At 44.4% G+C, this 22,300-nt stretch overlaps 1 protein-coding gene across 2 annotated transcripts in view; it reads right to left on the bottom strand.

Moving 5' to 3' along the window:
* The window catches only part of LOC111159088 (integrin subunit alpha 9), a 333,563-nt gene that overhangs the window by 40,761 nt on the left and 270,502 nt on the right, over positions 1-22,300 (bottom strand). For both annotated transcript variants that reach the window (XM_022521479.1, XM_022521480.1), the window contains one exon: positions 17,905-18,012. In XM_022521479.1, coding sequence (XP_022377187.1) covers positions 17,905-18,012 — 108 coding nt within the window. The remainder of the gene's footprint in view (positions 1-17,904; positions 18,013-22,300) is intronic.

The raw sequence follows: 22,300 nt of genomic DNA, 5'->3' as shown, positions 1-22,300 counted from the left end.
AGCCAGTTGTGCTCCTGACTGTGGTTACACAGGAATCACTTCAGTGGGGGGCGGGGGCGGGGCAATGACATTTTTCTGCGAGGTTTCAGGGAGGTCCTCTTTCAAAGGGAGACCGAAGATTGCTTGGTGTTGCGTGGGTCTGGTTCTGAACCCGTTTATCCTGCTGCAGACACTCCCTCAGCTAGAAGTGAGCAGTTGAGGCTCTGGCCGGGCCATGGAAGGGAAGGATTTTTCTATGTTGGATAGGAATGAATGCGACAGTTGCGATAACACCAAAACACACCCCACGTGTGTGGCCCTTACTGTGGGCAGGTTCTGAGTGGTTTACACATAGTAGCTCATGCAGTCCTTGCCTCGGAGATGAGGGCTGTTACTATCCCCATTTTACAGATGGAGAAACAGAGGGCAAGGGGAGACCGGTTGACTGCCCGAGGTCTCCCAGTTAGCAGACCATCCAGCTCCGGAGCTGGTGTTTATAACCACTTTCCTGGTTCTCAGGTATAGAGGCTGAGGATGGGGTTGGGGCAGGAGTCACGGACCAGCAAAGGTGGAGGGAAACCACCTTTGTTCCTATCTTCTTGTTCCTATCTGGGCCAAAGGAAGGAAGCACTCACCTAGAAGCCTAGGAAGCCCAGAATCCTCCGTCCTGACCCATGTGGCCAGAAAAACAACCCCTGGCTAGAGCGTGGGAGATGAAAGTGCCTGCTGGCTGGGGGGCCAGGCTGCTCCCTGCTGTCTGGGGTTGGAAGGGGAACAGAGCATCCTGGAATGTGGTTTCTGGGAGGCAGCCTGCAGATCACGAAGTTCCTTGGCCTCAGCTGACAGATAAGGAACCAGAACCCCCGAGTTCCAGGAGCCGTCCAAGGTCATGTGACTGGCTGTTGGCAGCAAGAAGCACCCAGTGAAGGAATCCCATGGCACAGATGGCCTCGATGAGCACTTGACCGTCCTGGGCTTCAGCCCCAGCTCTGCCTCCTGAGAGCTGGGCCAGTTCGGGTCTCCAGGGCTCCAGCTGCCTCGTGTAAAATGAGGATGGGGGATCTGGGTGGCCCCTAAGGTGGTCCTCACCTGCTAATTCCTACTCTGAGAACTATCTGTGCATTTTTTAAGAGCGCAGGGCCACCCAGTCTCACATTACATAGATAAGCAACGACTGATCACCCCCAGCTTGGTTCTAACCATCTTCTTTGCCTAAAATCAAGGAAAAGTACTATTTTCTTCTTGCATTACAGGCAATCCAAACGCCACAGCACTCATGTCCAACAACTTCGTTTCCGTGGCTGGCCAAGGACTCTGGCCGTTGCCCCCCGCTCAACTCTGCCCACTCACTTCTCATTAATTTCCCACACTATCCGAGTCCAAATGCTTCCCATGACATGGCTGCTTAACTTCCAGGACCTCCAGGAGCTGGAAGAGGTCCGTGTCCATCGGAATGTGAATCAAAGGACTTCACCAAACATACACAGGAAAGACAGGAGGATGCGGGACACAATGTTGAGGCTGGATTCCGCCAAGGAATTGAGGGTTTTCTGCTGGCTTTTGGTCTTCTCCACTCTCCTGTCCCGACCCCAAAGAAAACATTGTGCAAGTCAGAAAGGAAGAGATGTTGGTGATTTGGGAAATTGTCAGGAGCCCAAGGAGATATGGACATCACTTGGTGGCAGGGTCCGTGTCAGCTTCGGTCAGGAAGGTTCATGGTCAGAAGCCACCAAGGTCCCAGGCCTATCCGAGGACAAAGTGCTCAGTACAGTCTAGGTGGCCTGGCAAAACCTCACTTTATAAAATACGGGGTTCAAAACATGAATTGGGGTGATTCCACGGGTATGATACCACAAAAGAGAATCCATCTTTTGCATGTTACCATTCAAAGAAACATCTAGAGCTTTAACTAAAGAGGTTCTGGGCTGTGGTGGTCTGATGCAGGGGCTGGAGGAAACAAAGCATTGGTGGCCTGGGGATAGGGGCCTATATAAGGTACCTCAGAGTTGTTTGCTGACCTAGAGTTAGAGAAAGACACAGGCCTCCCCTGGGGTACCAGAACAGAGCAGCCCTAATGCAGTCTTTGTCTCTGGGTCTGAAGACTGGAGGGACGGAGAAGTCTTTCGATCTGTTTTCTGAGTCTCATTCCCCAAGCGTATCACCCTGGAAACCAATTCCAGCTGCTTAAGGCCCTGTCCCCGTATGGAGTTCACATACAAACAGGAATACTACTAGCTCACGCTGGTACTATTCTAAGAGCTAGGAAATGCACTGAATCTTACTCTGCCATGAGTAAGGTAACCGTATCATTTATTGTCCAAACCAGGACCTTTTTGAGAGTGAAGTGGGGAAGTGAACCAGGTAGACTGGTAAGATAGAGACCAATATCAGGAATGTGCCAGGCAAACTGGAACATCTGGTCTCCTTAATTTTCACCCTTATTTTGCCGATCAGAAGACTGAGGCCCAGAGAGGGTAAGTAGCCAGTCATGTACCTAGATATTTTGACTGTGGAAGAAGTGTCACCTCTGAAGCTCTCCCCAGATGCCCCTTCCTGGTCCCCCTTCCCTGGGCCCTGACTGCACAGCGCCTGTCCCCCATGTACTTGGACCCTCGTCTCACTGTCCATCCACTCACAACGCTCAGAGCAGCGGCCCTGCTACCACCATGACTCTTGTCTACAAATTTCTCCTTCCCCAGCAGTGGGCTTGTCGTCACCTGCACTCAGGACTCAGGGGCGGTGGCACTTCCCACGGCTCTTGGAAGATAAAGAGAACTTCCAGAGAGCCAAGTGAGGAGGGGAAGGTAATTCCAGGCAGGGAGGAACAGCATCTGCAGAAGCACAGAGGTTCAAACAGTAGACTTGACCTGGGGAGAGCCCAAGAGTTCAACATGGCTCAGGTACACAATGAATGCTGGGTACTAGCGGTCCGAAAGCAGGCAGGAGAGGTGGGCTGGACACAGAGGAGGGTCTTGCAGGCGAATCTTAGATTGGGTGGAGGGGGTGGGGCAGCTACCCAGATGGCAATGAACACATCTCACATGAAGGACCCACTTCTCACTTGGGGCATGTGCAATTGCTGGTACGTGTTTAGCAGGCTAAGGCATAGATGTCTCCCTTCTACCAGCAACAGCCCCATTCCTTGATCATCCTCCGGCTGGCCGGGGTCCAGGGATGGGAAAGGTCACCGGAGTCTCCCTGGGTTGATGGACTGCCTTGAACACAGTACACAGCCAACAGAAGAGAAACGGGGGATTCAATGAGCAGGGGAACAAAGTGACAATGAGCTCCCCTCGCCCCCAGAACGACGTTTGGAGTCTTCACCAACGGTGGTCTTAAGGGAAGTTTGAGTTAAAAACTATGTTTATTAAATTGACTTGGATTAAAGAGGGCACAGGCTCATTTTCGAGTAACATGTGTTTCATGTTAACTCGCATTTATCTATTAATCACTGACTCTGTGTTCTCTGTTACATCCTTGGGCTGCTTTTCCATATCGTATTACACCCATCACAGCTGACGGCAACTGGGTAAACACAACCTGTCCCCTGACTTGCCACCTGCTCCTTGAGAGTCACACGCCCCTTGAGTTTGAAAACCCAGAGAATGTTTTCAATGCCTTCTTTGCTAATTCAATTACTTACTGCCTCATCTGGGAACTGAGTATCAGAAGAGAATAAGCTCCCTTCTCCCACAGGAGGCCAAATCTTTAGCATAGAGGTTTTGGTGAAATTAATTTTAGGACTTCAAGGATATTTAAATTTAAAAACAATATTCATAAAATGATTGAGAGATGACACCAACTGGCTAATTAGCCTGGCCCAAGATGTTTACTCACAGAAAGATAAATAAGAACTACATATTTTCCATTCAGCAAAATATAAACTGTGATAAACAGTCTTTTCCAGTCTGACAGAGCTCCTTAGGATATGACTTAGGTTAAATCACATTGCTCTGATTCACTATTGAGTGTTTCTTGGCATTGACCAAAGAATGGGAAGTGAGGATAGTATTTTACTAATAAATCCTAAAACAAATATTTTCATGTATTACCAGTTACTTCGAGTCTTTGTAATAATACAGACCCAGAATAATGCAGTAGGGATAGCTGCTCCAAGGCCCCATATAATTACTTTGATTTTTCACCTGCAATGGCACTGCTTAACATAAGGACAGAGAAACCAATGACAATTCCGGGTACTTCCTCCTAACGGGTATGCCTAGCTTTAGGTTACTAATGTATCTGAAAGGCTGAACGCACCGCTTTTGTGTGCAGGCATCATTTCATGTAAAGGAAGGAGTTCTCAAAAGCATCCTCCAGTAGGCCCTCTGGGGGCACGTGTTCTCTTGCTATGGTTGCATTTATTAGATGTATCACTTGATCATTATCCCCTTATCAAAAACTAAAGGGGCACCTCCGTGGCTCAGTCAGTTGAGGGACCATCCGACTCCTGGTTTCGGCTCAGGTCACCATCTCAGTGTTGTGAGATCGAGACCCGTGTCCGCTCAGCGCTCAGAGTGAGTCTCCTTGAGATTCTCTCTCTCCCTCAGCCCTTTCCCCTTGCTTTGTGAAAAGGGCCCCTTGTTTGTCAGTTCAGCGAGTTCTGCTTTCTGGTTATTTACCTCTGTGTGTAGCTAGAGACCCCAATGTGTTCATACAGACAAAAGGCAAGACACTTTGGTGATCACGACAATACGAGGTAAGTTAACAAGAGGCTCTGTCTTTGGCCAGTCCCTCCCCACCTCGATCCTCACTCAGATGAAGAGCATGATCTGTTTCTGAACTGAAAAAAGAAAAATAAGAGCAGAACAGCCCACCTCCAAACCGGCAGAGTTGGGGATAGAGCAGGAAGAGCAAGGAGTTTAAGACTGGCCTGCTGTCATTTAATTCCCAGATGGGGCGAAGGCAGTAACGTTAAAAAGCCTGAGAAGATTGTAACTTTCACTTGCGAGGTCTCCTCTCTCATTGAAAATTATCTTCTAAATAAAATGCTTGCTTCCTCGCACCCCCTCCCCCAGCCCTTTAGGCCACCACCACTGTGAAAGGTCAGGGTGTTTCTGAGACCAAAACTAAAAAAGGAAATAAAGGGGCAAAGCCTCAGAATCCATCTTCCAGAGCAAAGGGAGAGCACAATCCATTATACAGTTCTGACCTCTGTATGAGTCTGCCGTTACTTCATAAAATATTTCACTTTTATGGTAAAAGCCAATGGTTTTTCCCCTTCAGCAGCTCTAGGGTCTGGCAAAAAAGTGGCATGCCCTCTCCGCTGCCCCCACTCCTTTTCCTCTGGGTGTGGCCGGCCAGCCCACTGGAAAGTCAAGAGTGCAGGCTGCCACGAGTCTGCCTTGGGAAAGAGAATTCATTTACATTTAATCAGAGAAAGCCCAGTCTCTGCGCTGAGGCCCATTTCTCAAGGGTGGGGATGGTCTTTCCCCGGAGTTAAAGGAATACAGATGGGAAGTAGCTTCAGAGAAGCATTGACACAAAAGAATTTCCAGATGCGGTCAGATTCTCTTTAGTGAAACAGGGAGACATAAATATGTTATCTGAGCACTTGACGTGTGTGCCAAAAATGTTTTCCTTCCACAGATAATGAAGCATTTTGGAGACAGAACAGTCTGTTGATCTGGGTAATAAATGGTCAGTAGCCCCCACTGTGGGACACAACACAGCCCTTGGAACCGTATCAGTTTATTTAGATCGTGGGTCTAGCTTAGACCCGGCTTATGGTAAAGAACAGAGCTCCTCTCCATCTTACATTAAAGGATAAAGTAATGGACCTATTGATTCACTGAGCTATGGCTGCATTTATTAGATGTATCACTTGATAATTACCCCCTTATCAAAGACTAAAGGGGCGCCTGGGTGGCTCAGTCGGTTGAGGGACCCTCCGACTCCTGGTTTCGGCTCAGGTCACCATCTCAGGGCTGTGAGATCGAAACCCGTGTCCGCTCGGCGCTCAGCGCGAGTCTCCTTGAGATCCTCTCTCTCCCTCGGCGCTTTCCCCTGCTTGCACACGAGCGTCCTCTCAAATAAACAAATAAAACTCTTTAAAAAAGCTTAAAGACCCATCATTTTCTGATTGCTGTCTCACGTGCAGCCATCTGTCTAACCTCCCAACACAACTTTCTGAGAGTACTTCCATGAGGGCAGTGAAAAGAAAGCTTCAGCCTAGAGTTTTAAGACTTGCTGAGTGGTCTGAAGTATGCTGTCGCTCCTCAGTTTGGATCACTAAGGAGAAGTGAGGGAAGCGGGCTCCCAGACGGCTGGGGAGAGCATACCTCCCAGCATCTAACAAGGTCGAGAAAGTTCCTTGGGGTCGGAAGAAACATGGCGTGTATGTCAGAGAGAGGAGTTTTCTTGTTTTTGTGCTTCTGAAGCATCCACAACGAGTCCTGAGCAGGTTAAATGAGAACCACGTGTTTCTGGGCAACAACCGATGAGCTCTGTTTATCCTCAGCGAGACTTCCTGTTAGCAACTTCTGTAACAAGCCCTCACCCGGCAACGACAGGGCTCTGTGTCCTGTTGCTTTTAAGGAACAAGGGGAAGTAAACCGCATAATCACTGACTTTAAAGGCTCTTCCATGTCAGGGACCAGAGCAACCCTGCAGTGAAGCGTGGGCATTCCGACCAGCAACGAAGCGTTCATGCTTCCAGATGTCACAGTGGCTGGCCGTGAGCACAGGACCCCAGGCTCCTTGATAAGCTGGCGCCCTCAGTCAGCAGGGAGATGTCACTGCTGGCTTGATTCATGCATCTGTCCACACGGGTCAGAGGGCGGCCTCTGGGTCACACTGTGTGTGGACAACCCAGGCCGAACCTCATCCCCACCCTCCAGACGGTGTGTGTTGAATGTGAGCTGTGCAAGGAAACACACACTTTCTCCCTCTAGCCAAAACTAAAATTGACCCAAGAGCCCAGGAACGTAACTCTCTCTCCAAAATTCAATCAGCCATCTCCCCCACTTTTAAGTGTTTGGCTTCTGTTGAGAAAAAAAAAAAAAAATTGAAGCCAACCTCATCCTGACTCATTTCAAAACTTGACTATTCAGCTCACACTCAGACATACGCAGAAGGAAGAGAAAGAAAAAAAAAATGGTTTGAGGCCTCTGCTGAGAGCAGCGGGCTTGATTCTGTGCGTTTGTGTGCATGCGTGTGTGTGTGTGTGTGTGTGAAGGAGAATGTTTTTACGATGTCGCTGATCAAAACTTGTGGAGTTCAAGTTTCCTCTTAGAAGCCTTTGTTTCTATTACATGATTTAGCCCCTTATTTCAAAGTTTTACCTTTTTTACTTATTCCCACATTGAAATTAACGCAACTTTTGCTGTAGGTTAAGGGAAGCTGCTGAAACAACCTAGTCATGGGATTTCAACTCAATATAAATCTCCTGAATCCCTAGGACATATGAGGTGCTTATTAGATGTGCTGTGGGGTGTGCAGATGTTTAAGGACACACACCCTACGCGAAGGCAGAAAGAAATACTTGTGACACACACCCTACGTGAAGGCAGAAAGAAATACTTGTGTTGATTTTAACAGAGCGGGCATGGCCCATTCTTTCATTTGTCTGAGCACGTACCATGGCCAGGCATCGAATGCTGGGGATACCCAGGAAACAAGGCAGCTGTGACTTTCCTGTCATGGTGTTTTCAATCTTGTGGAAGAAGACAGACAATGAAAAATAGTAACTGCAGACAGTGGCAAGTGCTATGAAGAAAATAACACAGGGAAATGGGATCTAGTTGATGGAGGTTGGCAACACTAACTTAGGTGGTCAGGAAGACCTCAATGAAAAGGTGAACTTTAGGCTCAGACCCCCCACTAAGAGAAGGAGCCAGCCACGCAAAGATCTGGGGGAAGAGTGCTCTTTGCAGAGGCAGGTACAAAGGCCCTGGGGCAGGACCACCCAGGAAGATATCTGAGAGGGCATGATGGAAGAGAGGATGTGTGAGACTTCAGTCTTGAGGAATGAGTGGGCTTTCCACAGCCAGAGGGAAGGAAGAAACCAGGTCAGGAAGCCCAGGGAAGTGCATGGTGGGTGGATTGCCAGCCTTCATGGTCCAGAGTGGCTGGTGAACAAGGTCAGAGGCAAAAGATACTGGAGGAAATCGCCTGAAAAGGTGGATAGGAGGTCATGCTGGGTTTTAGACCACATGGTTTGACATTAAGATCTCCTTGCTGGGGTGCCTGGATCACTCAGTCGGTTAAGTGTCCAACTCTTGATTTCAGCTCAGGTCATGATCTCAGGGTCCTGAGATTGAACTCCATGCTGGGCATTGTCCCTGCTTAAGAGTCTCTCTCTCCATTTTCCCCTACCCCCTTCTCCCTTGCCTCAAGAAAAAAATAAAAAATTTCCTTGCCAATCTTTTTACAGAGAAAACCCGGGGGTTACACACCAGGTTGCTTTAAAGTACCAGACCTGGCTTGTGTACAAGTTAAGTTTTGGGCTCCAGCAAGCTTGCTGCAAGGGAGACTTCCTGTTGCCATTACCCTCTAAGTATAACTAAGCCATGAAGCCCAGGACTTCTCTTCTGCAAAATGTGCTTCGGCCACCAGCAGCTTTAAAAACCAGTGTGACTGTCCACTGCCTTGTCAGCGACTAAGTGGTCCACTTTGTGGCAGAAAACTCCTCTAGGGTGAGTCCTAATGAGCACACACACAGAGGCTCCTGGATGTCCAGTGTGGACACTGCACAGGGGCTGGGGTGTCACAGGAGAGAAACCAAGCAGGGATCAAAGCAAGGAGAGAGAATTCTCAGGAAACACAGGCTTGCTAAGGCCTTTATACACAAGGACCACATGACAACTTCCTGAGACAGCTCGGGTTCCCCACCCTGAATGAAGGTCTCAGCAACCACTCTTGAAAACTATAAACTTTCCCATCCTCACCCCCTGGTCTCCTTTGTTGTCCTCACAGCACTTATCATCATGTAATATGCTGTTCTATTTTACTTATTAATTTTCTCTACTAGAACATAAGCTACATGAGAGCTGGAAATTATTTTTTTTTTGGTCTGCCTTTTTTTTTTTTTTTTTTTTTTTTTAACCCTGCAGCCAAAACCAGTCTTGGCATATGGTGGGTGCAAAGCATTTGCTGAATGACTGAATGAACATGTGGATAAAAGATTGCCCACAACAGTCTTGAATGGCAAAGACTGTCATCACCATAGTTGGGGAAAGAGAAGCTTGGAGTGATTTAAGTAATATGCTTTAGGCCAGGGCTTCTCAATATTAATGTGCAAATGCGTCACTGGGGATATTGCTAAAATGCAGATTCTGATTTAGCTGCTCTGGGTTGAGCCTGAAATTCGGCATTTCTACATTTCTAATGCTCAGGTGATGCAGTGCTGTTGGACAGCTCATGTCTGGAGAAAAAGATGTCATGAGGCCTTGCAGGTGGCTGTACAGTCTAGTGGTTAAGAGTGAACACTAACTTAGCACTTACCAACTCCATGTCCTTGGCATCTCCCCCTGCCTCTGCTTCCTGGCCAAATTCTCATGAAGATTAAATGAATTTGTCCAGGTAAGTTACTTGTTATTGTGCCTCATCTGCAGCAAGTTCTTAGTAAAAATGTATTATTATTACTACTTTTTTAAAAAACTGAATCTAACAGCTTCCTCTCAGAATCCCAGTGGAATATTACTTTCTATTTCACCAAAATAGAGAAAGCTTACATTTATGCTGAGAACAATGACAGCTACATCTACTATCGAAAAGTTAGAAATTTCTGCTGGACACATATTTATGTGAGAATTTTGAGACAGGTTCCTAAAAGTGGAATTGTTGGTATTCATATTTTAAATTCCAATAGTTACTGTTAAATTGGCTTTTACACCAACAGTATTTAAGAGTGCCCATTTCTCCTCATCTTCACCAACAATGGATTTTAACAATCTTTTGGATTTTGCCAGTTTAATTGGGTGCGGACCTTATTTTCTTTTGAGTTTACATTTCTCTGATTACCAGTGATGCTAATGTTTGTCATTTATTTGTATTTGTTTTTTTTACATATTTATTTGCCATTAAAGTTTTTGTGAATTGCCTGTTCATATCTCTTCACCCATTTTTATAATTTTTGGTCTTTTCCTTATTGCTCTGAAGAAGACATTTACATATCTGTCTGTTAGCTATGTAGCAAATACATTATCCCAAATATCTTTTAGTTTGTTTGTAACATTTTATGATCACACAAAAGTTTAACACTTTTATAGATTTAATCTTTTAATCTTTTCTTTATAGGTTCTGGGTTTTATGACTTGCTTAGGAAGAAGAGCTTTCCCATCCAAAGATTATGAAAATATTCAGTACTTTCCACTAATACTTCTTTTTATACATCACCTTCAAATCCACCTATTTTTTTTTTTCCTAGTGAGGTAGAGGTTTTCTGTAATTCCTTGCCAAATGGATAGCCAATTGTCTTCGTATCAATTACTGTGCAGAAGTCTGTGTAACTCCACTGTCTGGGGCAATTCTTTCATCAGATATTTTTTTCTGTCCCTTTCTTGCTATCCTCTCCTTCTGGAACTCCAATTATGTGTCTTTTTATGTCTATACTTTATGGTGTCTCATAGGTCTCTGAAGCTTTGCTCATTTTTATTATTCATTTTTATTATTTTTTTCTTTCTGTTCTTCACTTTCAATGGTCTGCACTGATCTATCTTTCTACTTGGCTTTTTTTTTTTTTTAACCATTTCCATCTTTTATTGATATTCTCTATCTGACGAGTCATTGTTATCACACTTTCCTTTAATTCTTTAAAAATGGTTTCATTTAGTTCTCTAAGCACATTTGTAATAGCTGCTTTGAAGTCCTTGATGACTAAATCCAAGAACATCCGGGTTCCTCAGAGCAGCTTCAACTGATTTCTTTTCTCTCCCTGTACACTGTTTACCTTGTTCCGAATTCTTTGCATGTTTCATAAATTTTTTTGTAAAAAAAATTTGTAAAAAAAAAAAAAAAACTGAAGGTTTTACTCAATTGTTGTGGCCACTCTGTATTCTTTCCCCTGCTTTGGGAGGTGATAGTTGTTACTTTGTTTTGCTTTGCCTCTTGGTTTAGTGTCTTGCTTGGACTAATTCTGTAGAGTCTGTTTCTCTGGCAGTGTGTGATATCTCTGCTCAATATTTTTTTATTGTTTATTTTTTTATTTGATTTTTAAAATTTATTTGTTTGACAGAGAGGGAGAGAGAGCAAGAAAGGGAACACAAGCAGGCAGAGGGAGAGGGAGAAGCAGGCTTCCCACTGAGCAGGGAGCCAGATGTGGGGCTTGATCCCAGGATCTCAGGATCATGATCTGAGCCAAAGGCAGATGCTTAACAACTGAGCCACCCAGATGCCCCTATACTTGTCTTATTTTTAAGCTTGGTTTCCTAGGAGGTGTCCTGGGTCGACAAAGCTTAGTGATCAGCCAGCTACTGGCCAGAGGTGGTGCATAAACACCTTGGTCCAGTAAGGATTCTGTCCTTAGCCAATGGATCAGTGTGTGGCTTGGGGAAGGCATTCAAAGGTCAGGCAATGTATAAGTGTCCCCCAGCTTTTACTCTCTGCATTCATGAGGCCTCACTTTCAATTAGTTGATTATCTCAGGTTTCCTAGGGAATAATAACATTGTTTGCCATAGGGATACTATTGTTCCTTTTTTTACAATAAAGGCCATTCATTTCTTTTTATTGTTAAGACCTCTAACACTACTAAATCAAAGAGACAAAAGCAGGAACTCATGTCTTGCTCATCATTTAGGTAGGACAGCTTGTAACATCTCAGTATCAGGTTTCTATCCTATAGATTGTATAGGCTTCTGAGAGAGGACTTTTGTCAAGCTGAGGAAGTTTCCTTCCATATCTTCCTTACCAGGAATTTAAAAAATACCCTAAATGTATATTAAACTTAATTTTTGTCTTTTTGGAAGTCCTCATCCTCATAATCATCCTGTTATTTCACTCTTAATTCTTTTCATATTAATAATGAACAATGTTAATGTCATAAAGAATCAACAGCATTCCTGGATGACACTGTACTTTACTCAAAATATATTTTTCTAACAGGAATGGCTTTGCAAACATTTACTTAGAACTTCTGTATCTGTTTTCAGAGTGAGTACGGCCTGCAGTTTTCTGGTCTGGGTAAGTGCCCACTCTTTTTTCTGGTTAATGACCAGAGTAAGTTAATCTCCTAGGATGGGTTTTTCATCTTGCTCTACTCTCTGGAAGAGCTTATATAACACAGAAATTATACATTCCCTGACTGCTCAGTAGAACTCTGTATAGTTACCTGGGCCTGGTGCCTTATAAAGGTATAGGTGTTTGGCTACTTGTACATTTTCTTCCCTAAGGTAATTGGTCTAGTTAGATTTTTCATTTCATGCATTTCTTTGAGGTTTTTTATGGGAATAAAATTGTGAAAAGTAATAGAATTTAACAAGTCTTCTCCATATGATTGTAGTTTATGATTTCTAGTGTTCTTTTTTTAACCCTCCTTTTTATTTCTTGATCAAGTTTGCTATAGGGTTGTCTGTTGTGTTGGACAAAATGCCCCAGCTTTTGGTTTTATTGATGTGAAATACTTTTGTTATTATTCTTTTTATTTTCTATCATGACTTCCACTTTAACAATATCCTCACTTTATTCTTTTAGAGTCCAGTTTATTTAATTATCCCTTTTCTAGCTTTTATGTTGGCAATTTATTCCCCCTTTTTCAGTCTTTCCTGTTTTCTATGTATATGTAGTGGTATTTTCCTCGGTGTGGATTGTGTCTTCCTCCCATTGGTTTTGGAATGAATAAATTTTACTATCCTTCATTTTCGTTCATCCTTTTCTCTTTGATTTCTTCTTTATCTAGAAAGTTAATTCAAATGGTGTTCAAAAATTTCCAAGTGGTTATGTTTTTGGTTGGCTGTTTGTCTAACTTTTGTTGTTAGCTTCCAAGTTTTCGCACTGTGGTCTCAGAGGGTGGCCTGTAGTGTTTGACTTTAACAATCTATTGAGGTTTGCCTTTGTGAAGGGATACATGGGTAATTTGTGAATGTTCACCTAAGTTTAAAAAGAATGCACATTCCCTATTTACAACCTAAAAACTACAAGTTGCTCCGTAAACATTAGCTTCTTCAATCCTCACAATGTGTGGCAGGTATGAGCCCATTTGACAGATGAGGAAAATAAACTTGGAGAGTTTACGGTAATTTCCTCAAGGTTACCAAAAGCTGGTAAGCAGGGGACCACTATTAAGATCCAGACATGTTGGGGCGCCTGGGTGGCTCAGTGGGTTAAGCCTCTGCCTTCAGCTCAGGTCATGATCTCAGGGTCCTGGGATTGAGCCCCGCGTCGGGCTCTCTGCTCAGCACTGAGCCTGCTTCCTCCTCTCTCTGCTTGCCTCTCTGCCTACTTGTGATCTCTCTCTCTCTCTCTGTCAAATAAATAAAATCTTTAAAAAAAAAAAAAAAAAGATCCAGACATGCTGCCTCACTCTGTCTTGGTGTCTGTCTCTCTAAGAGATCACAATTGATAGTTCCATTATTTAAATACTCATTATTTTATGCCTACTTGTCTGATGATACTTGAGCAAAGTGTATAAATTTTCCTGTAATGACTGTGACTGTCAATTACTCCTTATATTTCTATCAGGCACTGCTTTATATGTTTTATAGCTGTATGGTTGGTTACATAAAAGTTTGTTTATATTACAAATTATCAGCAGACTGGGTCTTTAGTCACTTTGAAATGCATTTTTTGGCCCTGTTTAATGATGTTTTCTGTTTCAATTCTACTTTGTTTGCCATTAATATTGTTTACTTGCTTTCTTTTTGTTAGTATTTCCTTTTTTTAAAAATATCTTAAGGGTCATTTTTAAAGCTGTATCTATTATAAGTAACTTATGTTTGGATTTTAAAAAATCCAATCTGACAGTCTGTCATTTACTAGGGCATTTACTTCATTCACAGTTATTTTGTTTGGACTTATTCTTGCCATCTTATTATATATAAATATGTGTGTGTGTGTATGTGTATTTTATTTTTAAATTTATTTTTTATAAACATATTGTATTTTATTTTTTTTTTCTTCATGAGTTCCTTTAAAATTCATCTTTAGTAGTTTGGATGTCCTACATTATTTTATTCTTCTAAGGAGCCATTAAAATTTTTATGTGTTTAAATATTTTATTTTATCAAAGTCTTGAGCTAACTGGTAGAGAAACTCTTCCCCAAATAAGTCAAGAATCTTGACTTGCTTTCACTTCCATTTTTCCTGCCTTCTAATTCTTATATTGTGATCATTTGGATCTCCATTCCAAATTGTTATAAAATAATGGAATAATAAATTTAACTGGCTCTTTTTGGGGGTCCTTTTGTGCTATGTTATTGGGAAACCCCTCAAGTTTCCAACCCACTGCTTTGTTCTTTTCTATCCCTTCTACCACACAGCTTGTATCCTGAGGTTCTTGTTTGAATGATCAAAAATTTAAATCCATAAAATGCTAGCCTATTCTATTTCATGGAAACTATTTTTGAATCTCTCTGAAGACAACAATCTTGCTCATATTCTAAAATCTTCTGTTTGCTTCGTATTACATCCTCTGGTATTAATCTTTTCTTTTCAGGATTTTATTATTTATTTGAGAGAGAGAGAGAGAGAGCGCGCACACAAGCAAGGAGGGGTGGCTAGAGGGAGAAGCAGGCTCCCTGCTGAGCAGGGAGCCCGATGTGGGGCTTGATCCCAGGACCCTGGGACCATGACCTGAGCCGAAGGCAGATGCTTAACGCCCTGAGCCACCTAGGCGCCCCAGTTATTATTTGATAGCAGTTGGTCCCCCTGTCCTGGGGTTGGTGCTCTTCAATTAGTGATTCTTGGTGGTCTGCTCATCATCTGCTGTTCTACTGCCTGTGTCTGCCTCTGGGGAGTGGGGAGTGGGGAGTGGGCAGCACTCCAAGGAGCGGTGTGAAGTGAATTCAGTATGTTGTCTTTCTCCGAAATTTTTTCATTCTTTAGTCTTTGATTAAATGTGATCAATTTAATGGTCCCAACACCACTTTCATTAATTAAGAAGCTTCCCCAAATCATCCCGGGGAAAGCAATTCAGCCCTTTATTTCTTAGTTTAAGCTTTTGTGTGGTTACTGGTATATCAGGTACATCGTTCCTTTACAGGGATACAGACTCATCACAAATTAATTAAGGTCCCCATATCAACAGACTCATTTTGGCAGAAATTAGATCACGGGCAGCCCTGTCTGGTGTGCCTGCATGAATGGGGTGAGAGGGGGGTTTATAATTTACTAAGATGTATTCTAATGGACACTGGTATTAATATCATATTGATATCAACACCTTAAATGATGCCCTCTGGCAAAGTTGTTGATGTGTCTCCTTGGAAAATTGTCCCTCATTCCCAAACCCTTTCACGTTCTGGAAATCAGGTCAGTTCTTCAGAACTGCTGCCCAAAAGCAAGGGTAGAGCTGGCCAGAGAGGTACACTTTTTCAGATGGTTTTGTAGGAGGAGCAAAGAATGGAAAGGCATTTATTTAATGTCCCATCTAGACTAATACTAGAGTTCTTGGAAAGATCCCGACTTTCACCTAGAATGCAGTTCCAGCCCTTCACTCTCCGTAAGCTGTCATTTAGGACTTTCTTCCCTCTTGCATATTTACAAGAGCCAACTCCAAAGCCTCCTCTTTCAGCATCAGAAAGGTGTTTCTGTGTCAAAGCAGTGTCAGCAAGTAAAGTTCGAGTTGTCCAGAGACAATCCTTTCATCCTTGCCCCGATTTTTAAGCTATCAGTGGAGAGACCGCCCCTTTGGCTGGCTGGCTGTCCCTCACGTGCTCATATGAAGAGCAATGATTTCATGATTCTCTCATCATGACTGCATGTGTTCTCCTTGTGCAGTGACCCACTCGAGCTTCCTGCACCAGTCCTGCCCAGGAGGGGTCACCCTCACACCCAGCTGTTAGAGACTGTGAAGCACTCTGAGGCACTCTTTTTTTTTAACTTTTTTTTTTTTTTTTTTTTAAGAGATTTTACTTCTTTATTTGAGAGAGAGCGAGAGAGAGCATAGGCAGGATGAAGGGCAGAGGGAGAAGCAGACTCCCCACTGATCAGGAAGCCCAACATGGGGCTTGATCCCAGGACCCGGAGATCATAACCTGAAGCCAAAGGCAGATGCTTAACCGCCTGAGCCACCCAGGTATCCCACTCTGAGGTACTTCTTTAACGATATCAAACTATTCCTGAATTCATGCAGACCAAGTAAACATGTCTGTTTTATACTGTAGATTTTTTCTTTCAGCCCACAAATATTTACTGAGCACATACTACGTGCCAAGCATTGTACTAGGGTCTGGAGGTACAGCAGTGAGCAGAGAGAAACCCCTGTCCTTTTACTGTAGGGGCCCAGGAGGAGGCAGAGAAACTGGTCAAACATGAAAATATGTGAAATGTCAGCTGGTGATGAAGAAGATGGTGATCTCTGAATAGCAAAGGGGCACGAGGAGTGTTGGGACTGAGGCCGGGCAGAGAGGGTGTCCCTGGGAAGCTCTGATTTGAAGGAGGTGAGCGAGGAGGTCATGTGGCTCTCTGAGGACAGGGTGTCTGAGTAGAGGGAAGATCGAGTACAAGTTCTGGAGGTGGGAGAGTGTCTACTGTGCTCTAGGACCAGCAAGGGACAGCATGGCAGGGGTAGAAAGAGTGGGGAAGAAGGAAATATGGTCAGACAGTGTCGGGAACAGACTGTGGGGCCAGCTAGGGTGCTGGAAGAATCTGGGGGGCAGGAAAGCCACTGGAAGGGTCTGAACTGTGGACTGACATGACCTAACTTGCATTTTGGGAGGCTTGTGCTGCCGCTGGGCCAGGAACAGACTGCAGGGAGCCAGGACGGAAGCAGGGGCACCGGGGAGGGGCTCCTGCAATAACTGAGGGCAGGTGATGTCACCCAGGGTGCGGTGCTGGCAGTGGATGTGGAAAGAGTGGTAACGTTCTGATTTGTTGTGAAGGCGGAGACATTAGGGCTGCCGGTGGATCAGATGTGAGACGCGGGAAGAGAGGCATCAAGGATGATCCAATTAACTTTGACCTGAGTAACTGGAAAGACTGAGAAGGCATTTGCTAAGACAGGGAAGGCTGTGGGAGAAACAGGTTGGGAAGGGTACGACTGAGAGTTCTCTTTTAGATAACATGGAGATTTGTCAGGCATCTGGGTAGAGATGGCCTGAAGGTTGCTGACTATCAAAGTCTGGGTTTCATGGGAGAGGTCTGGGCAGGAGAGGAATATCCAATGTCATCAGTACACACTGAATATAAAGCCATAAGCCTGGGTGAGATCTCAGAGACTTGAGTGCAGACAAAAGGTGAGCCTGAGCCCTGTTGATGTTGGGGAAATGAGGGGAAAAAACAGCGAGAAAGGAAGAACCAAGGGAATGTGATGTCATGGAAGCCAGGAGAACGTTTCAAGGAGGTAGGTGGGAATGATCACACACTAGGAGTCAAGCCTCCGCTTGAGACAAAATCTACAGTGGACTTAGGATCGACTAGAACTGCACATTCAGGATACAGATGGGAGTTTCAATCTATACTTCTGTCTTTTGAACTAGCCCTTCATCCTCTAAGCCTCAGTGACCCTTTGAAAATCTTCATGTATACTGTGGGTCTTCCGCTCAGAAAAAGACAATCAGACACCCCTAAGGTTGCCGGGAGCCCCCAGTGCCAGAAGAGTCTACCCCAGAAGCCATGTTCATAACCAACCCTTCCCCGTCCACAGAGAGGTCATCAACCAAACTGTCTCAGAGCAAAAATTCAGGTGTTGAGCGTCTCTGGGCTTCTCCAGGTGTATTTCCAAAGGCTGGAATGAGTTGAACTTTCTGGGCCCTTAGGGTAGTATGTAGAGAATGTGAATGGGCTGGCTCTGTTCTGAAAGCAACAGTCATGACAAGCGAGAACTCACCACCATCTCCTGCACATGGAACATCTCTGCCCCTCCAGGTGACAGCCGATTGGGGAAAGCGATGCTGACAGATGACCCAGGAAGGGTGCTTGGCCCAGTGTTATAGACCTGTGGGTGAGAGACACACACAGCATATTTTAGTGGAAATACAGACCTTCATTTCATGGAATGCAGTAGGTACTCCCACAGACTGTAGGATTTAGGATCTAGAAGGTCATGACTTCAAGTGTACTAAAATATCGAATAATGGCAGACTTTAATGAAACAGAAATCCTTCCAATACACATCTGAAACCCCCAAACTTTCAAATTACCTTATTCCCTTTCATCACGTTCTTGCCTTCTTCCTGCTAAAAACTGCATTTCTTTTTATGTACCTAGGAATTACTCATAGACTATTACACTTGGTGGGAATATAGACATCATGTGGTCCAGTGGTTCTCAACCTTTAGCATGCATCAGGATGACCAGATGGGCTTGTTAAAATGTGTACTGGGGGAGGGTCATGCCCAGAGTTTCTGAAGTGGATCTGGTTGGGGGAGGACATGAGGGAACTTAAGGACATGCATTTCTAGTAAATGTTCCCAGAAGATGCTGATGCTACTGGCCCAGGAACTGTACTTTGAGAAGCACTGATCTGGTCCAAGCCCTGCCTTTTACAGTTTGAGGTAACTGAGAAGACAAAGTGGACTGTCCCCAAGCCAAATGGTGTAATTTACAGAAAGGGTTGCTCTTACCACACGATCCAGATGATCGGGTTTCCACGTAATTTACAGCTAATCCCTTGCTAATCCTGTTTGAGGACCTCTGTGCATTTCTTTTCTGCCCCAGGGTTTGGTCCTGTAAAACTTTACCTTCTCATCCTCCCACAGTCCTCCCTGTTTTCTGTCTCCAGAGGCCCATCATCTCCTGAGAAATGAGGAAAGACGGCAGCCACAAAGAGAAAAGCGAAAGGAGATAAAGCAAAAGTTGAGCACAAAACTCAAGGAAGAAATGGGATATAAAGAAGAATTAAAAAGATGGGTAGATGTGTAGAGGCAGAGAGTAGATTGGAGGTTGCCTGGGCCTGGAGTAGGGGGAATACAGCAGGCAGAAGAATGGCTTTTAAAGATATTTGTGTCCCCAAATCCATGGATCCTGTGAATATGCTACGTGGCAAGGGGGAACTAAGGTAGCTAATCAGTAGCCCTTAAAATGAAGAGATTATCTTGGGTGATTCAGGTGGGTGTAACGTAATCACAAGGGTCATTATACGGGGAGGAAGGAGACTGTCAGAATCAGGGATGTGGCTTGTGGGAAAGATGTAGCTGGCCATTGTTGGCTCTGAAGATGAAGGGGACCCTGAGTTAAAAGTGCAGTAGCCCGGAGAAGAAGCTGGAAGGGGTAAAACAGATTCTCCCCCAGCAGCTCCAGAAAGGAACCCAGCCCTGCTGATACCCTGATTTTAGCCCAGGGGGACCCATGTTGGACTTCTGACCTCTAGAACTCCACAGTAATACATTTATATTGTTTTTAGCCACTGAGTTTATGGTCATTTCTTATAGCAGTAGGAGGAAACTAACATAGGGATTGACTGCTGAAGGGTATGGAGTTCCTTTTTTTGGGGTGATGGAAATATTCTAAAATTAGATTATGGTGATGGTTGCACAATTCTATAAACACACTAAAAGTAACTGAACTGTATGCTTTAAATGGGTGAGCTTCAAGGTAGGTAAATGAGATCCCAATAAAGACGTTATTGTTTAAAAAAACATGGGTAGAAGCAAAAGAGAGAAGAAGCTGGATGCTTGCTCTGTGCCCTGGGGGCTAGAGAGAAAAATCAGGCATTCAAGGGTCTCTGACGTTGGGGTCAACAGGGCACAGCCAGGAGGTGAACGGAAATCTAGCCAGGTCTTTATACACGACAGAACATATAAGGATCTAGGCTCCAGCCAGCTTTTCCCTAGAAAAGCGTGTGTTCATTTTTTGCAATAGTTGGATTCTGCTTCAAAGCACAAAAACATGATGGAGTGGAAGGGAACCCTGCCAACTCTTGATTTGAAAAGAACAAAATTCACCAAGACAATAGCCCTAAGACACAAGAAAAGGAAGGAATATCTAGCCACAACTGAAATAACTAATTGGAAGTAGAACACGAGAGCACAGAACTGCAAAGAAAACTACTGACATGTCTGGGAAATCCCAATGAAAAAGGAAGTGGGGGGGAGAGAAGAGAGTGGGTTTGCTTTGCACACTTTCATGTACTATAGCCAGATGGGCGAGAGGGCCTGTGCTGCCATATTCATTTATTCTTAACACATGCCTCAACATCTGACTCTCCACAAATGTTCTTGAGTGGCAGCTGTATTATTTTTCATTGTTCTTTTTCAGGTGAGAAAAATGATGGACTCTTGATGAAAAAAAAAAAAAAGCTATCAGTGGTCAACACATCATCATGTTTCTGTTAAGAAAACTTTGACGGGATGTAGGAACCAGGCCCAAGACTCGTTTTTCTGCCTTTCTCCCATCGGTGCCTGCGGTGAAGTCTTTAAACCATCACATAGCTTGTTGAATAACAGCTTTTAAAAGACAGAAAAAATCACTGTATAAGGGAAGTCCTGTGCTCTTTGTCAGGAGTGATGCTATCAGAATAAGGCCATAGAGGAAAGTTTTTATCTACTTCCTGATCCCATGCTCTCCCACTATCACCATCCACCTGGCCCATGGCCTTTGCTGCATGACAGTCAAAATAATGACAACTGTATCAGAAAATGAATCACCAGATTCTCAAGGGAACGGTCAGCTTTGCTGACCCAGGAGGAGCTCCTTCCCATCAACGACACATGCTATCCATCTTTGGACCCAGTGGACTCTCTTAATCCTCAACCGAATGCTGTGTACTTCCTCAAGCAAACTGGTAATCAAGAGGTTTATCTAAGCGGCATGGCTGTCACTCATCCTGGCCGCATTCTCTAGCCTGTATCCTAGATCAGGTCAGATGGGAAGAAAGCTCTTTGCTTCAATACTAAACTTTAAGTTCCCCATAAAGATGCTTTCAGAGAAACACGACTTAACCATATGCCCTCGAGATCAATCTTTCTATCTTCCTTTCTTTTCTCCCTTCCTTCTCTCCCTCCTACCTTCCTCCTCCCCTCCTCTCTCCCTTTCTTTTCCTTTATTTTCTGCCTTTCCCTTCCCTTCCCTTTCCTTATCACCAGAGGGTGATAAGATTTTTCCATCTCTGGTATACCTCCGACTCGCTCTTATCCTAATACCTATACCCTCTTCATTACATGGTGTGTGTCCTTTGAATCCTTCTGAATCATCTTCTGGACTGTATCTTTCGTTGTAAGACACCTCAAAAACTCCAAGAGTAGGTAAGTAATTAAAATTAAAGTGATTTAAATGAAATCACTCCATCTGGTCTTTATCTGTTTCCTATCCATTTGCAAACAGCAATGGGGGAAAAAAGAAACTACTTCTGAGCAGCAGATTAGAAACACAGAGGTCCTGCTCACAGCATCACTGCGAAGTCTCAAAAGCAGGTCTAACCCTACCTTCCCCTTTTCTCTGGAAATGGAGCATAGGGGGTGACGGTAGGGGCTTAACTGGTCAGGAGGCACCTCCTCTCTGAGCTGGGGACATGTGTTCCCCAATCATGGTTTCAGAGGTCTCTTGCCCGGGGGGAACACTTTAGAGAGAGGGAGACGTTGTTTGTGAGAGCCCACAAATGTTTTGCTGCCTCCTTCTCTGGACCCACACCCCATGATTATGTCTCACCCCTTCCGTCCACCTAGGAGTGGCCATAGGGAAAGAAAATAGTCATTATTGGCCAAAGTTGATGCCAGACCATGAAACCATCTTCTCCATGGGGAAGAATGGGGAAGAGGCAGGGGACAGCACTGGGAGCTGGAACTGGATGATACTGGAGAGATACTGGATGTAGGTCAAGGTGTACCATGGGTGAGCAAGGCCCATCTCCTTCACATCATCAACAGCTCCTGGCAGTGTGCTTGGCTACACCAGTGGAGCCTGGATCCAGTTCTTGTCAACTGAGGACAAGGGACTGGATGAGGCTGAGGTCCTTCTAACTTAACAGGCAAAGATGCTCAGGTTGAACAGTGCAGGCCTGAGAATTTCTACTTCACAGCAGGGCTCAGCCAACTATGGCCAACAGGCCACCCCTGGCCTGCCACTTGTTTTTTGCATGGTCCGCAAGCTAAGAATGGTTTCACATTTTTAAATAGTTGGAGAAATATTTAAAACTAGGGTAACATTTCATGACATGTGAGGATAATATAAAAATCCCCAATTCAGTGCCCATTACTTCAGTTTTGCTTCTGCACTGCCTCTGGCTGCTTTGGCACTCTCGTAGCATAGCTGAATAGTTGCTACAGACATTATATGGCCCACCAAGC

This window comes from Enhydra lutris, unplaced genomic scaffold (genome assembly GCF_002288905.1).
Source record: "Enhydra lutris kenyoni isolate GAN:26980312 unplaced genomic scaffold, ASM228890v2 scaffoldscaffold66, whole genome shotgun sequence".
Classification (NCBI taxonomy): domain Eukaryota; kingdom Metazoa; phylum Chordata; class Mammalia; order Carnivora; family Mustelidae; genus Enhydra; species Enhydra lutris.
The sequence above is the reverse complement of the archived record's forward strand: the minus strand, read 5'-3'. Positions and strand labels throughout refer to the sequence as shown.